At 36.2% G+C, this 15045-nt stretch overlaps 1 protein-coding gene across 2 annotated transcripts in view; it reads left to right on the top strand.

The window, feature by feature from the left end:
- The window catches only part of RALGPS2 (Ral GEF with PH domain and SH3 binding motif 2), a 187766-nt gene that overhangs the window by 76150 nt on the left and 96571 nt on the right, over window positions 1-15045 (top strand). For both annotated transcript variants that reach the window (XM_025389595.1, XM_025389604.1), the window contains exons 5-6: window positions 4315-4398; window positions 7748-7837. In XM_025389595.1, coding sequence (XP_025245380.1) covers window positions 4315-4398; window positions 7748-7837 — 174 coding nt within the window. The remainder of the gene's footprint in view (window positions 1-4314; window positions 4399-7747; window positions 7838-15045) is intronic.

The raw sequence follows: 15045 nt of genomic DNA, 5'->3' as shown, positions 1-15045 counted from the left end.
GAACACTTCCAGCATCTCTAGTGGTACTTCTTATGGGTCCCGTGGTGTTATTCAAGGTTTAGGATATTGCACTAAACATGATGAAAAATAACATGAAGACTGTGAGAGATCACATTTTACTGTGATAACAAAATGTACTGGCAATAGGAACTGCTCATGTGGATATGAGTAGTGTCATCACAGGGTGTTTTAAGGGAATACTCTCAACACTTGAACTCACTATAAGAGCAACACGAGGTGGTTACAAAATTATTATAGTAGAACAGTATGTACTACAGTTAGTTTTATGCAGTTATGATTTAATATTGCACCTTTGTGTATGTTACATTTCTCTGGGCTGCATATGGCAGCATGTAAGGTCTGTTGGTGTGCATAAATTTTGATAAATGTTAACTTTTTATAATACATCTGTGTGTATTTTATGGCAGTAAATGATACAATAGACTAGTATTTTATACATTCATGCCATCCCTAGCTTTTTCTTAATTTTTCGATATTTCCAAGCCATGCGGTTTGTCTGCAAGTTTTTTTCAAATTGTTGCAAGTTTTCAAGACAGAATTTCCAAAATATTTTTTGAAAAAAATCTATGTGTGAGTGGACCCACACAGCTCAAACCCATGTTGTTCAAGGGTCAACTAAATACCTCATTTTGATAAGACTGTTGTGAAACTTACATTCATTTCTCGTGGGAGTGTAAATGATTCAGTGTTTCAGGAGGGCAGTTTGACAGGTAGCAAAGCCTTGAAAAGGTTCATACGCTTTGACCTCGTGATTTCTTTTAGGACTATATTTTTGAGACATGATCAGAAATGTCAGAAAAGGTGCAAGGATATTAATTGTAATTATAGCATTACTTACAATAGGAAAATGAAATTAGCCTTTTGTGTAAAGGTCTATAACTGAGTTTGACTTCTTTGTCAAACGGCTACTTCAAGTGGTTTGATAAGTTTAATTTGATAGACACTTTGATTATAGCATTAATATAAATTTTGTAACTATAGTAATTGGCTAAAAACAGATTCAGTTATTTAGGGATTTCATCTTAGGAAATTTATCCTAAAATATGACATCTTTATGTAGTTGTGTGTGTAAGCTGTGATTTTGGAAAGAACAAAAATGTTTCTAGCAGTTTGATGTTTTCAGTATCATTGTCATCATATCCTTTTTGTGTGAATATAATTTTGACTACCAATTGTTTTCTTCTTTTACATGGAGATAACATAAAATGATCATATAGCTAGGCTAATTGAATATCCAGAAATTTTAATTTTTACTATAGAATTCTCTTTATCATTTCATTATTTCTTTCAGAAATTTCAAGCTTGAAAGATATGATCTAATTTTAAGATTTAAAAAGGCAGTTTTTATCTCCAGAGCAGTCACTCCTTATCTACTATGTAGAAATAATTGTCATCTCTCCCCTCAGTATTCCCTATCTCAGTTGCTCAAGGAAGAAACCTGAAATCTTAGTACTTCTGCAGACTTCGTTTTTAGCTTACATCACGAGTCCAATTCTTGACGAAGTCCTGTCTGCCTCCAGAATGTCTTGAATTGCTATCATTTTTTTCCATATCCACTGACAGTGCCCTGGTTGAGGAACATTACCTTTTTCTTGAAGGACCATAGTATCATCTTAACTGTTTCCTCAATCTTCCCCTGACTCAATCTATTTGTTTTTTGTTTTCTTTTTTTTGTTTTTGGTTTCTATGTTAAGATTTTATTGAAGTTAGGCATGTACCATGTTTAAGAAGTCAAATATTTGCATAAGAGAACAAAATACAGCAAAACCCTAACTCAGTTATTCTCATCTTTCCAACCTAGATCCTGGAGCCCCACTCCCATCCAGATCTCTTAGCTGTTTCTCCTCCGAGGAATTTATGTCTGTTTTTCACATAATATATCTAAATCTTTACTTTTCCTTGATTTTGCTATTTTAAGTATGATACATTGACTCTTTAGTATAGAAGATGATTTCACTGTCTTATATTCTCTCCTCCCCATTTATATAATTCACTTCTCCTTCTTTTGCACATACAGTTATATCACAGTTTTAACTAACTATATTCTTTACAATTGAACTGTGATGATTTACTCAAGTTTTGTTTTCTTTGAGCTAAAATGTACTTTAGTTTTCTTTGTATCCATCACTAAATTTTTGCCACAAGTGAGTGTACTGAATGTCTCTTCTTAATATTTCCAAACACATAAGGAATTTTTTTTTTTTTTTTCACTTTCAGAGACAGATGTCTGTTGGAATTTCTATCCTCTTGCTCCTTTCTTGACTCTTCTTCTTAAAGGTCTGCTTGTAGCTTTGCCCCAGGATCTCCCATTGCTGTTAATCAGAGGATTCCCAATATATTTTTTTTTTCTATATTGGCTCTTCAGTTTCCTGGGTCTCATATCTTCCTTTTTCTTTGCTAGTTTGTTATGATAGAACACATACTCTACTAGTTCTCTGAGAGTAGGTACATAGAAGGCACATTCTCTGAGATGTTCATGTCTGGAAATTTCTGTAGTCTACTTTCAAACTTAATTGATATTCGTGTTGGATATAGAATTCTAGAAAATTGAATTCTTCAAAATTGAAGGCATTGCTTCAGTTGTCTTTTAACTTCCAGTGCTGCTATTAAGACATCTGATGCCTTCTGATACCTTTTTTCCTATATGTGCTATTTTTGTTGTTTTGTGTTTGAATCTCTGCTCAGTTTTCTCTGTTTCCTCTTAAAATTCCTGTTATTCAGATGTTGACTCTTACGGTCTTCAAATTAGCATAAAAACATTTTACTGCTATCATTAACTTTTTGTTTAAAAGATTTAGTCACCTTTATTTCACAACTCTTCTACTGACTTTCAAATTTATCCTGTATTTTTTATTTCTAAAAACTCTATTTTGTTCTCTGTATATTTCTTTTTATATATCCTCCTGTTTTTGCTTAATGGGTACAATGTCTTTCTTCATATATTAAAAAATAATAATTGTATGGTTTTGGCTTCTTCTTTTCTCAGTTTTCTTTGTTCCCTGCCCTAACTCAACTTCTGTTTTCTGCCCTAACTCTATTTCCTCAGAGTTCTTTTTCTTTTTTCTTGTGGTTTCTCTCTCTCTGTGGCTATTGTATTATAGAGGTTTGTTAACCTGTTTCGGACCTTGGGCCCATCCGGCAGACTGAAGCCTATGAAACGCTAGCCCTTCTTTAAAAGGAAATCAGTTCTATTAAAATATACTCATCAAAATATTTTTTAAAGCTGTTATACAGCAATGCATGTGCTTCTTTGTTAATGTAGTAAAATCTAGAGGCCAGTCTTAAATACCACCATATCTGGGTGTGATGATTCATGCCTGTAATCAGTACTTTGAGAGGCTGAGGCAGGAGAATTGCTTCAGCATAGGACTTCCAAACCAGTCTGGCCAACGTAGTGAGACCCTGTCTCTACAAAAATAAAAACAAAATTAATCGAGTATGGTGGTACACACATTTAGCCCCAGCTACTTGGAAGGCTGAGGTGGAAGAATTGCTTGAGCCGGGGAGATCGAAGCTGTAGCGAACTGTAATCCTACCAATATACTCCAGTCTGGGCAACAGAGGAAGACCCTGTCTCAAATAAAACAACTACCATAACTTTGAAGTAGTGATGAGTGTAAATTGTATTTTTAAGGTATCTGCATCAACTGTAATGTGATATGAAAGTAGCAGTGATTTTGATTGGTAACTACATCACATGCATTGCCAATACCACTGTAATCTGTAGCCTACATTTATAACTAAAAGAACTGTCTTATTTCAGTTAGAGGTTAGTGTAAAATGAATTTTAATTTTTTTATACAAGTTTGTGGGCCCTTTGTATTCTGTCAACAGGCACTTTGGGGGATCATGATCCGTTTTATTAAAGGTTTCTTCAAATGTTTGGAGTGATTGACTGTTAGCTCAAAGAGTGAGATACTAGAAAACTGATTGGGAGCTCTGGGCGACTGAATAGAGCTTGACAACTAGTAGTCTTCACTGTATGTTGTGGGATGCTCATCTTCATCTGTGGATCTTTTCCTCTTGGGATTCAAATCTTTTCAGAGAAGAATCCGCCAGTATTCTGCCTGTGGAATGTAAATTTGCCTATGTTTTCAGTCATTGTGCTCTCTTACGTCCTGCTAATCAAATTTGCTTCTGTGATTTAACTGAATGGATATAATATTATGTATGTTCCCATTAAATAAAGTGATTCTAGAAAAGAACACAAACTGTCTTTAATGTTTTGAAAGCCTTAATCTGGCAAGAAAACTGGGCTATTACTAATATTTAATTTTCACCTTAATTTTCCAGGAGCTTTCAAGTTGTGGATGGAATAAAAAAGAAAAGTACAGTTCTGCACCAAATGCAGTTGCCTTCACAAGAAGATTCAATCATGTGAGTTTATAAATTTTGATGCTGTATCTGAAATTTAGTTCCTCAAGATATACTTTTTCCTTAAGAAATAATTTAACTTTTTACATCAGTTCTGGAATATTTTCAGCCAGTATCTCTGAAGTATTGTCTCTGTGCATGATCTCTGTTTTTTTTTTCTCTGTAATTCCTGTTGAAAATTTATTGGAACTTGACGTTCTTTCCTCCTTGTCTCTTACCTTACATATTTTCTTTGTTTTTGTCCTCCATTCTGAGTGATTTCCTTAGATCTACATTTCAGTTCACTGATTGTCTTTAGGTGTGTTTTATCTGTTTCAAATCTGTATGCTTTTACACCAGCCATGCTCTTTTCTTATTTTTATTTTATTTTTAAAATTTATAAATTTTCAATGTAGTTTCTGTGTTATTATTGGAACTTCTTGGGATACTACTATATTTCTGCTCATTCTTAAAGTGGTTTTTTCAAAGATATAAAATGAATTTTGTATCTTTGGCTTGAAAGCTCGTGTCTGTTTAAGCTTTATCCATGAGAATTTTGCTGCTGCCTCAATTGAGGGAATACATATTCTAAGAGGCTCTTTGTTTGCTTTTGCTCATAACCAGGGCTGTCGCAGACCTGAGACTGTTTTTTTATGTTTATTGTTGTGCTTGGGGCATCTTTGTACTTCTCTGTAGTAAAAATTTAGATACCAAATCCAGTTAAAGGCAGCCTATAGTTAACAAATTCTTCTTTTAAAGTTAAATTAATTTTTTCTTTTTTTAGAGACAGGGCTTCTATCTGTCACCCAAACTGGAGTACAGTGGTGCAGTCATAGCTCACTGCAACCTCAAATTCTTGAGCTCAACCAGTCCTCCTGACTCAGCCTCTCAGGGAACTAGGACTACAGGCATGCACCACCATGCCAGACTAATTTAAAAAGATTATTTTTTGGAGATGAGGTCTCACTATGTTGCCCAAGCTGGTCTCGAACTCCTGGCCTCAAGCGATCCTCCTGCCTCAGCCTCTCAAGGCACTGTGATTGTAAGCATAAGCCACCATGCCCAGTCTACAAATTCTTATGAAAGAGTTTTTCTTTTTTTCTCCTTGACCACCCAGAGCCTACATTATTATAGATGCACTTGTATGTTGTCTCCCTTTTTCAAGGGAATTGAAAAATAAGTGAATTGTTTTAGTCTACCTTTTCACTGAGATTATAGACCTTTGAGTAGCATTAGATAGAAACGGAGGAGTGGAGAGGTGTGAGGCCTTGTATTATGTCTTTGAAGGAGCATTAAGTCCCAAGCCCCTATGTCACTGAGATACGAAATCCTCCACGGGCAGCTACAGTACCCACTCTTATAACCACTGCTTTGCTTTTATTTCCTTATTTTTTGATCTCTAGAAGAAATCCTTTATTTTTCTTCCCGTTCAGAAATACATTTTTAAAAAAAGAAGTTTGTGATATGTAACCTAGCAATTTTAGGGGCTTATAGCAAAAATACTTTTTCTTATGAGTCCAGTAATTTTATGAAACCGTGTCTTGGTGTTAGTTACTCTGGGTCAGCGTTCTTAAATGTGGTTGGCTTTAACAGACTGTCATTTGGGGAGCATGTACACTTAGCCTTCCAGTATAGGGGTCTCAGGGTGGCTGGATTTATTACATAGTAGCTTAGGGCTCTCCAAGAGAATGTTCCAGCAATCAAGGCAGGAAGCTGCATGGTCTTTTATGACCTCGTCCTGGAAGTCAGTGTCACTTTCACTAATACTTTCTTCATCAAAGCAGTCACAAGCTTGCCCAGATTCAGTAAGAAGTGATACACGTCCTAACTTTGGATGAGAGAGTGACAAAGAATGTATGCTTAAAAGCACCATAGACAAATTGTCTAAGCCAGGTGCAGTGGCAAGTGCCTGTAGTTCCAGCTGCTGGGAGGCTGAGACAGGAGAACTTGAGCCCAAGAGTTCAAGACCAGCTTGGACAACATACTGAGACCTCATCTTAAAAAAAAAAACAAAAAAACAAAACAACAAATCGTGTTGGCCAGGTGTAGTGGCTCATGCCTGTAATCCCAGCACTTTGGGAGGCAGAGGCTGGTGGATCACTTGAGCTCAGGAGTTTGAGACCAGCTTGGGCAACATGGCAAAACCCTGTCTCAAGTAAAAAAAAATACAGAAATTGGCTGGGCATGGTGGCTCACACCTGTGGTCTCAGCTACTTAGGAGGCTAAGGCAGGAGAATCACTTGAGCCTGGGAGGCAAAGGTTGCAGTTAGCCGAGATCACCCCACTACACTCCAGCCTGGGCAACAGAACAAGACTCTGTCTCCAGAACAAAACAAATCACCATAATATTTGTCTTAAAATTTGCCTGATGTTAAATTTAATTAAGTTGGTGAACTTAATTAAAGTTAAATTAAAGTTGGTGAACATGCGCTTTAGATTTGAATTTGAATAGTTGATATTCAAATCTGAATTTGAATAGTTGATATTTGAATATATTTGATATTTGAATAGATTTGAGATTTGAATAGATTTGAATAGATTTGAATAGTTGATATTTGCTAAGGTTATTAAGATTCCCATAGCATAACTTTTTTTTTTTTTTTCGGAGTAAACCGTGTTAGAATTGGGGAGGATTATTACTATTAGTAGCCCAAGTACAGTAACAAGTATTAAGGTGACTTTGTAAAATATGTATACTTTATATTTACATATATATTTGTAAAATATATGTAAAATACATAATGACATTTGTTTACAGATGAAAATTGCAGGTAAAATCTGAAATATTTCTCATTAAAAATGTGAAGAAATATGAGGCAGTGGCATTATTTTTTGCACAATAATTTCGAACTATATTCTGTATTTAGATTTGTATAAGTGAACCAACTTACAGTGCTTTGACTTTGTTTTCATAGTACATGAATTAAAGTGTATTACATGGACATATTGTATCATATAATAAGCAAACTGTTCAGAGTAGAGTATTTTAATATTATATCTAATCTGCCTTCTAATAAATTAGTTTTAATTATTTTTTAAATCAAGATGGTTTTATTTGAAAGCATTACAAAATTTTTGAAATGCAGTTTTAATGTTAGAATGTTAACTTAGATATATATTTTTTTCTTTTGATATTTTGTTTTATTTACACCAAGAAAACCCTACTTGGGAATCTTCACTTATGATTCTACTCAATCTAAATAAACGGTCATGTAGAATTACACAGCCACAGAAGAACTTGCTATAAGTAGCATCCTTTACAATGTTTAATTTTAGAGCCTACCTAATTCTGCCAAAAATTTTTAGAATACAGCAAAAAAAACCTTACAAATTAAAAATCATAGTGATAGTTATCTAAAATTTTTATTTACAGGTAAGCTTTTGGGTTGTTAGAGAGATTCTTCATGCTCAAACATTAAAAATTAGAGCAGAAGTTTTGAGCCACTATATTAAAACTGCTAAGGTAAGAAAAACTTGTGTTTTTATTTTTGAGTTCAACCATTCATAAATGTTTGTAAGTGAATAGATATTCATGATGCTTTATTCACTGTTTACTGATACTGGAAAAATAAGGTTCATTTATATAAGTCAATTTTTAAAATTGGTTGCCTACTTTCTCTGCCTTTTTCTTTATTCTTCCTGGTTTCCTACCCTTTCTTTTATATTCTTCCTCCTACTCTCTGAGTAACTGAATTATGTGATCTGTTTTACTGAATAAGTAGACAAAGGTTGGATTATGGTAAAGTATGATATTTATAAAATACTGGACTATTCTGCAGGTGATGAGGAAAGCCATAAGGATTAAGTAGGAGAATACTGCTTCACTTCCGAAGTGAACCATGTGAAGAATAAGACTTTATTTTTAAGAGAATGGTATATGTGATGTTGCCACATTGTTAACTGAACAGTTATTGTGTGACATAGATAATAAATACAGCAAGAGAAATAGAGCATGGATTTCAAAGGTAGTTGGAAATTAGAAGGGTGATACAGGATATTCTACAAAGGATACCAAGATTTTATTAAAACTTGTAACAACTCTGAATTTAGTTGTAGGGGCAGAAAGGGGGAGTGAGCTCTTCTTGAAGGGTCAAGGCTGGCAGCCTTATAACAAAAGACAGGTTAATGAGAGAAAAGCATAGCAGATTTATTACGTGTGCATAGGAGTCATACAAAGTATAAACTCAAAGCAGGGCCAAATGGTTGATGCTTAAATATCTTCTTCACTGGGGAGAGGAGAGTTTTTGGGGAGGAGGTACATGAGAGTAAGTGATTTCCAGGGAAAATGGATGAGCCCAGAGAACAAAGTCCTGAGACCAAGTTTCCCTGAGCTCTGGGAGAGGTGGCGTTACAGGTTATGGGAGAGCAAAGGGAGAAAAACATATTAAGCAAAGACAGATACCTCAAGGAAATATCTCAGATAATCTCAGAGCTACCCTCAGAAAGAATAGTTGGGGTAGCCTGTGGTTGAGTTAATCTTTCCTAGATCTGGACAAGGGAGAGGATGCTCAGAGAAAGCCTAGCTGTTCATTTCACCAATGTAGATTCTACAAATGCGATTCTTCTCTACAAAAGGCAACTTTTCAGGGCTATTTCTGTCTGTAGGCCCTCTGAATAGCCATCTCAAAATATGTCAAAGAAGTATATTTTAGGATATTTTTGGTTTCCTTTAAAGTTCTCTAAGAAGTATGGTAATTGTAGCCACGTTCATTCGTTACTCTTGTAATAAATACATAACTTTCCTCACCTGTGAATGAAAGAAGGCAGAATAAAATGAGGGTACCATGTTTACAATTATTATGAGTCATAACTCTTTCCTATTTTCCTTAAGAACATGGGAGCAATTGTGTTCTAACATTCTATGGCACTAGGTGGCAGAGCTAGCCTTCTACAATTTTGATATTTTGCAAAAGTGTCAAAATATTTTTTTAAAATTCTTTGTGATGATATGTTAGATAAATACTTTTTTTTTTTTTTTTTTTGGTGATGGGGTTGCACTCTGTGGCCCAGGCTGGAGTGCAGTGGCGGGATCTCGGCTCACTGCAAACTCTGCCTCCTGATTGTACAGGTCTATTGTACAATCTACTGATTGTAGATATTAACCGCATCTACAAAATATCTTCATGGCAACACCTAGATTAGGGTTTGGTTAAATAACTGATACTAATAGTCTAGCCAAGTTGACACATCAAACTTGCTATCACATACATACAAAAGAATATAAGAATATTTAAAGTATCAAAAGAATGATAATGTGGATACCCATGCACCCACTGACCACTGGAAATTTTCATATGCCTCTTCATATGCCACCTCCTTCCATTCTACTACAGTGGGAACCATTGCCTTGAATTTCGTTTTTCTTTTACAGTATGTATGTTTCTGAATTATATATTGTTGCAAATACATGCTTTTGGATTTTGTTTAAATTGAATTATTCTATATTTACTTTTGTACTTTCATAACTCAGCAGCGTTACTTAATGGTTTTGGGAGTAGCTCTGTTATAGAGTATCCTATTTGTACATATCACAGATTATTCAGTGTACTTTGGGTTATTTCCAGATTTTTGCTATTATAAGCCCTGCTGCCATAAGCATTCTTGTATGAGTCTCTTGGTGCTTATGTGACGATTGATGCCCTAAAATACAGAGTTTGTACTAGCAGTGAAATTACTGAGGCTCTCTCTCTTTTGTTTAGACAGGATGTTGTTCTGTCTCCTGGGCTGAAGGCCAGTGGTATAATCCCAACTTACTGCATCCTTGACCTCCTGGGCCCAGGCAGTCTTCCCACCTCAGCCTCCCAAGTAGTTGGGATTATACCACTGGCCTTCAGCCCAGGAGACAGAACAACATCCTGTCTAAACAAAAGAGAGAGAGCCTCAGTAATTTCACTGCTAGTACAAACTCTGTATTTTAGGGCATCAATCGTCACATAAGCACCAAGAGACTCATACAAGAATGCTTATGGCAGCAGGGCTTATAATAGCAAAAATCTGGAAATAACCCAAAGTACACTGAATAATCTGTGATATGTACAAATAGGATACTCTATAACAGAGCTACTCCCAAAACCATTAAGTAACGCTGCTGAGTTATGAAAGTACAAAAGTAAATATAGAAGTTGGGATTACAGGCATATGCCACCACCCCTGGCTAATTTCTGTTTTGTTGTTGTTGTTGTTTTGTAGAGACAAGGTCTCATTATGTTGCCCAGGCTGGTCTTGAACTCCTGTGCTCAAGTGATCCTCCCATGTTGGCCTCCCAAAGTGCTGGGATTACAAGTGCCAGCTACTGTACCCGGCCCGTCATCTCTTTAGCTTTGTTATAGATAACCTCCAAACTAGTTACATTTATATATGCTCACTAGCAATGTATGAAGATGCCTGTTGCTCTACATCCATGTCACCATCTGATATTGTCAAAATTTTTCGTTGTTGCCAATTCTGGTGGTTGTGAAATGTATCTCGTTTTAGTTTTAATTGCCTTTCATTGAATCCAGTAGGAGTAAACATCTTTTTTTATGTTGGCCATTTAGGTTTTCTCTCTTGAAAGGTCTGTTTAAGACCTTTCAGCAGTTTTCTATTTTGGTATTGGTCTTTTATTTTGTGTGTGTGTGTGTGTGTGTGTGTGGTTTTTTGTTTTTGTTTTTTTGAGATGGAGTCTCACTCTGTCGCCTAGGCTATAGTGCAGTGGTGCAATCTTGGTTCACTGCACCTCCACCTCCTGGGTTCATGTGATTCTCCAGCCTCAGCCTCCCAAGTAGCTGGGATTACAGGCTCACACCACCATGCCCAGTTAATTTTTGTATATATATATTTTTTTTAGTAGGACGGGGTTTTGCCATATTGGCCGGGCTGGTCTTGAACTCCTGACCTCAGGTGATCCGCCCACCTTGGCCTCCCAAAGTGCTGGGATTACAGGCATGAACCACCATACCTGGCAGTCTTTTATTGATTTTTATAGGAGTTCTTTATATAACTAGATGCCAGTTCTCATAAGTTTTGCATGTATCTTCCTATTTGTGGCTTGTCTTACCAATTTTTTCATATTTTCTGATTTACATGTTCTTAATTTTAGTAGTCAGATTTACTGATCCTTAATTTCTGTCTTGGTCTGTTCTGGCTGCTATAACACAAATACCATAAACTAGGTGGCTTGTAAAAACAAACATTTATAAACAACAAACATTCTAGAGAACTGTGAGGATTAAGTCCAATATCAAGGTGTCAGCAGATTCAGTGTCTGGTAAGGGCCCATTTCTCATAAGGCCCTTTCATGTTACAACAAAGTTCCTTTAAGCACTTGCCCAAACAACATTTTCTCCGTACTGCCCCGCCAACACACCCCACTGCCACAGTATAGATGAACGCTGTTCTGGGAGTTTATATAAGTGGGATCCTACAGAAAGCTGTTGCTTGTGGTTGGCTACTCTTGCTTACCATGTTGTTGAGATTCATCCACGTTGCATGTTATCTATAATTCTTTTATTGCTAAGTAGATTTCCAGTGTATGGATATTCCACAGTATATCATTTTCTTATTAATGAACATTTGTTTTTACTTTGGCTTTTATGAATAAAGCTGTTATGAACATTTTTATGGAATATGCATTGAGTTTTCTTGTATTATACCTAGGAATGGTGGACTTGCTGGGTTATAGATTAGGAATATGTTTTAACTTTATTAGAAACTGCCAAATATTGTTATTTTCCAACATAACCCTGTTGGTTTTACCACTTTAAATTTCAGTCAGCAATAAGAGTCTCCACACATCTTGCCAGTACTTGGTGTTTAATTTTTTTTTTTTAATTTGGCCTTTCTTTTGGGTGTGTAGTAGTATCTTATTGTGGTTTTAATTTGTATTTTTCTGATTATAGTCATGATTGAGTATCTTTTCATATGTATGTGGAGCATTCGGATATTTTGTTTTGTGATACTATCCTTTCCAAATGTTTTGCCCATATTTTTAATAGGATTGTTTGTCTTATCAAGTTGTAGGGATTTTTTTTAATGTATTCTGAATACAAACCCTTTTCAGAAATATGTATTTTTTCCCAGTCTATGACTTGCCTTTTTATTTTCTTTTTTTTTTTTTTTTTTTTTAATTTATTTATTATTATTATACTGTAAGTTGTAGGGTACATGTGCATAACGTGCAGGTTTGTTACATATGTATACTTGTGCCTTGTTGGTGTGCTGCACCCATCAACTCGTCATTTACATCAGGTATAACTCCCAATGCAATCCCTCCCCCCGCCCCCCTCCCCATGATAGGCCCCGGTGTGTGATGTTCCCCTTCCCGAGTCCAAGTGATCTCATTGTTCAGTTCCCACCTATGAGTGAGAACATGCGGTGTTTGGTTTTCTGTTCTTGTGATAGTTTGCTAAGAATGATGGATTCCAGCTGCATCCATGTCCCTACAAAGGACACAAACTCATCCTTTTTTATGGCTGCATAGTATTCCATGGTGTATATATGCCACATTTTCTTAATCCAATCTGTCACTGATGGACATTTGGGTTGATTCCAAGTCTTTGCTATTGTGAATAGTGCTGCAATAAACATACGTGTGCATGTGTCTTTATAGCAGCATAATTTATAATCCTTTGGGTATATACCCAGTAATGGGATGGCTGGGTCATATGGTACATCTAGTTCTAGATCCTTGAGGAATCGCCATACTGTTCTCCATGCTGTCTTTTGGTTAGTGAGCAGAACTGTTCAGTTTTGACAAAGTCCAATTTGTTATTTTTGTCTTTGTGGTTAGTGTTTTTTGTGTCTTGTTTAATAAATCCTTTCCTAATCCAGGGTCATAAAGGCATTTTCCTTTGATCACTCCTAGAAGTATTATAGTTTGAAGTGGTTTTTTTTGGAGATGGAGTTTTGCTCCTGTCACCCACACTGAGGCAGAAGAATCACTTGAACCCGGGAGGCAGAGGTTGTGGTGAGCCAAGATCACACCACTGCACTCCAGCCTGGGCAACAGAGACTCCATCTCAATTAAAAAAAAAAAAAAAAAAAAAAAAAAAAGAATATCTAATTGTGCTAATTCCATTCTTTTGTCTGTTTAACTGCTTTGACATTTTGGTTGGAAATTACTTGATCAAATATGTGTAGGTATATTTCTGTTCCATTGATTTATTTGTCTGTTCTTATTCCAGTATCTCTTTGTCTTAATTACTATAGCTTTGTAGTAAGCCTTGAAATCTGATAATGTTCTAATTTTTTTTTCTTCTTCTTTTCTTGTCTATGCTATCTCCATTTTATATCTGTAGAAATTTTAGAAGTAGCCTATCAATTTCTGCAACATGGCCTGCTTGCATTTTTGATTGAGGTTTTATTGAACTTATAGATCACTTTGGGAAGAACTGATAACAATATTAAGACTTTCAATCCACAAACATGATATACCTCTGTTTAAGTTTTTTTAAATTTTTCTCGGCAGTACTTTATTTTCAGTGAAGCACTCTTGCATATTGCATATCATTATTTCTAGTAGACAGCCAGTGTTCTGATATTATTGTAAATGTTTTTCCGTCTCATTTTCTAATTGTTTGGTACTACATATGCAATCATGTTATCTGAAAATAAAGGCAGATTTGACTTCTTCCTTTCTGACTTTTCTACCTTTAAACATTATATCTAAAAGAATGGTAGAGACTGGAGTAAATACTTTCTTCTCCCAGGGTGGTTAAGCCCAGTCCTCTGTTGGGGAACGAGAATGAGAAGCTGATTTTTCTGGCTGGGCATGGTGGCTCACGCTTGTAATCCTATCACCCTGGGAGGCCAAGTCAGGCAGATCACCTGAGGTCAGGAGTTCGAGACCAGCTGGTCAACATAGTGAAACCTTGTCTCTACTAAAAATACAAAAATTAGCCATGCATGGTGGAGCTCACCTGTAGTCCCAGCTACTCGGGAGGCTGAGGCAGGAGAATCACTTGAACCTGGTAGGCGGAGGTTGCAGTGAGCCGAGATCATGCCACTGCACTCCAGCCTGGGCAACAGAGCGAGACCACGTCTCAAAAAAGAAAAAAAGAGAGAAACTGATTTTTCTGATCCCATTAGGAATTGAAGTGGATAGGGTTGAGTTTTAGCTTTAGATAGTTTCAAGTCATCTCTGGTCACAAATGACTCAGGGCGAAATCTGTACTTTGTGTGGTACAGGCCTCTTGCTCTAGTAGGACCCTGGGATCTAAGTCCCAGAGATGCCTCTCTGCTTTCTAACCCAGCTGTCAGCCTCCAGCACTGACACACAGTAAAGAAAGTTCCATTAGGAGTGAATCAGTGGACACAGAGCCAACTCTAGGTTTGAAACTCCTGCGGATTCTAGTCCGTTATACCAGCCCACAAGGTTGTAAAAGCACTGGTTTCTTCTTACTTTAGCAAAATCTGCCTATTGGAGGCTTCATCTTTGCCTAGCCTTGTAGAGATTCAGCATATGCCCTCAGGGGGAAAAAAACTGTTTAAAGGCTGTTGTTTTTTTTTTACTTTGGAATTTAGTTATTTGTGTTCTTTGTGTCCACAACTCTCCAGTGTTTTTAATAAAATGGTTTTCTTTCTAAGTTTATCTATTTTGTTTTCTTGCCGTTATGGCTTTAGCAATGGTTTCTCATGTTCTACATCTGCTACTAGTAGCAGAAGCTACTATTCAGCATGAGGTTTTTATCGTTT

The sequence above is a fragment of the Theropithecus gelada genome, chromosome 1 (genome assembly GCF_003255815.1).
Source record: "Theropithecus gelada isolate Dixy chromosome 1, Tgel_1.0, whole genome shotgun sequence".
In the NCBI taxonomy this organism is placed as follows: domain Eukaryota; kingdom Metazoa; phylum Chordata; class Mammalia; order Primates; family Cercopithecidae; genus Theropithecus; species Theropithecus gelada.
The sequence above is the reverse complement of the archived record's forward strand: the minus strand, read 5'-3'. Positions and strand labels throughout refer to the sequence as shown.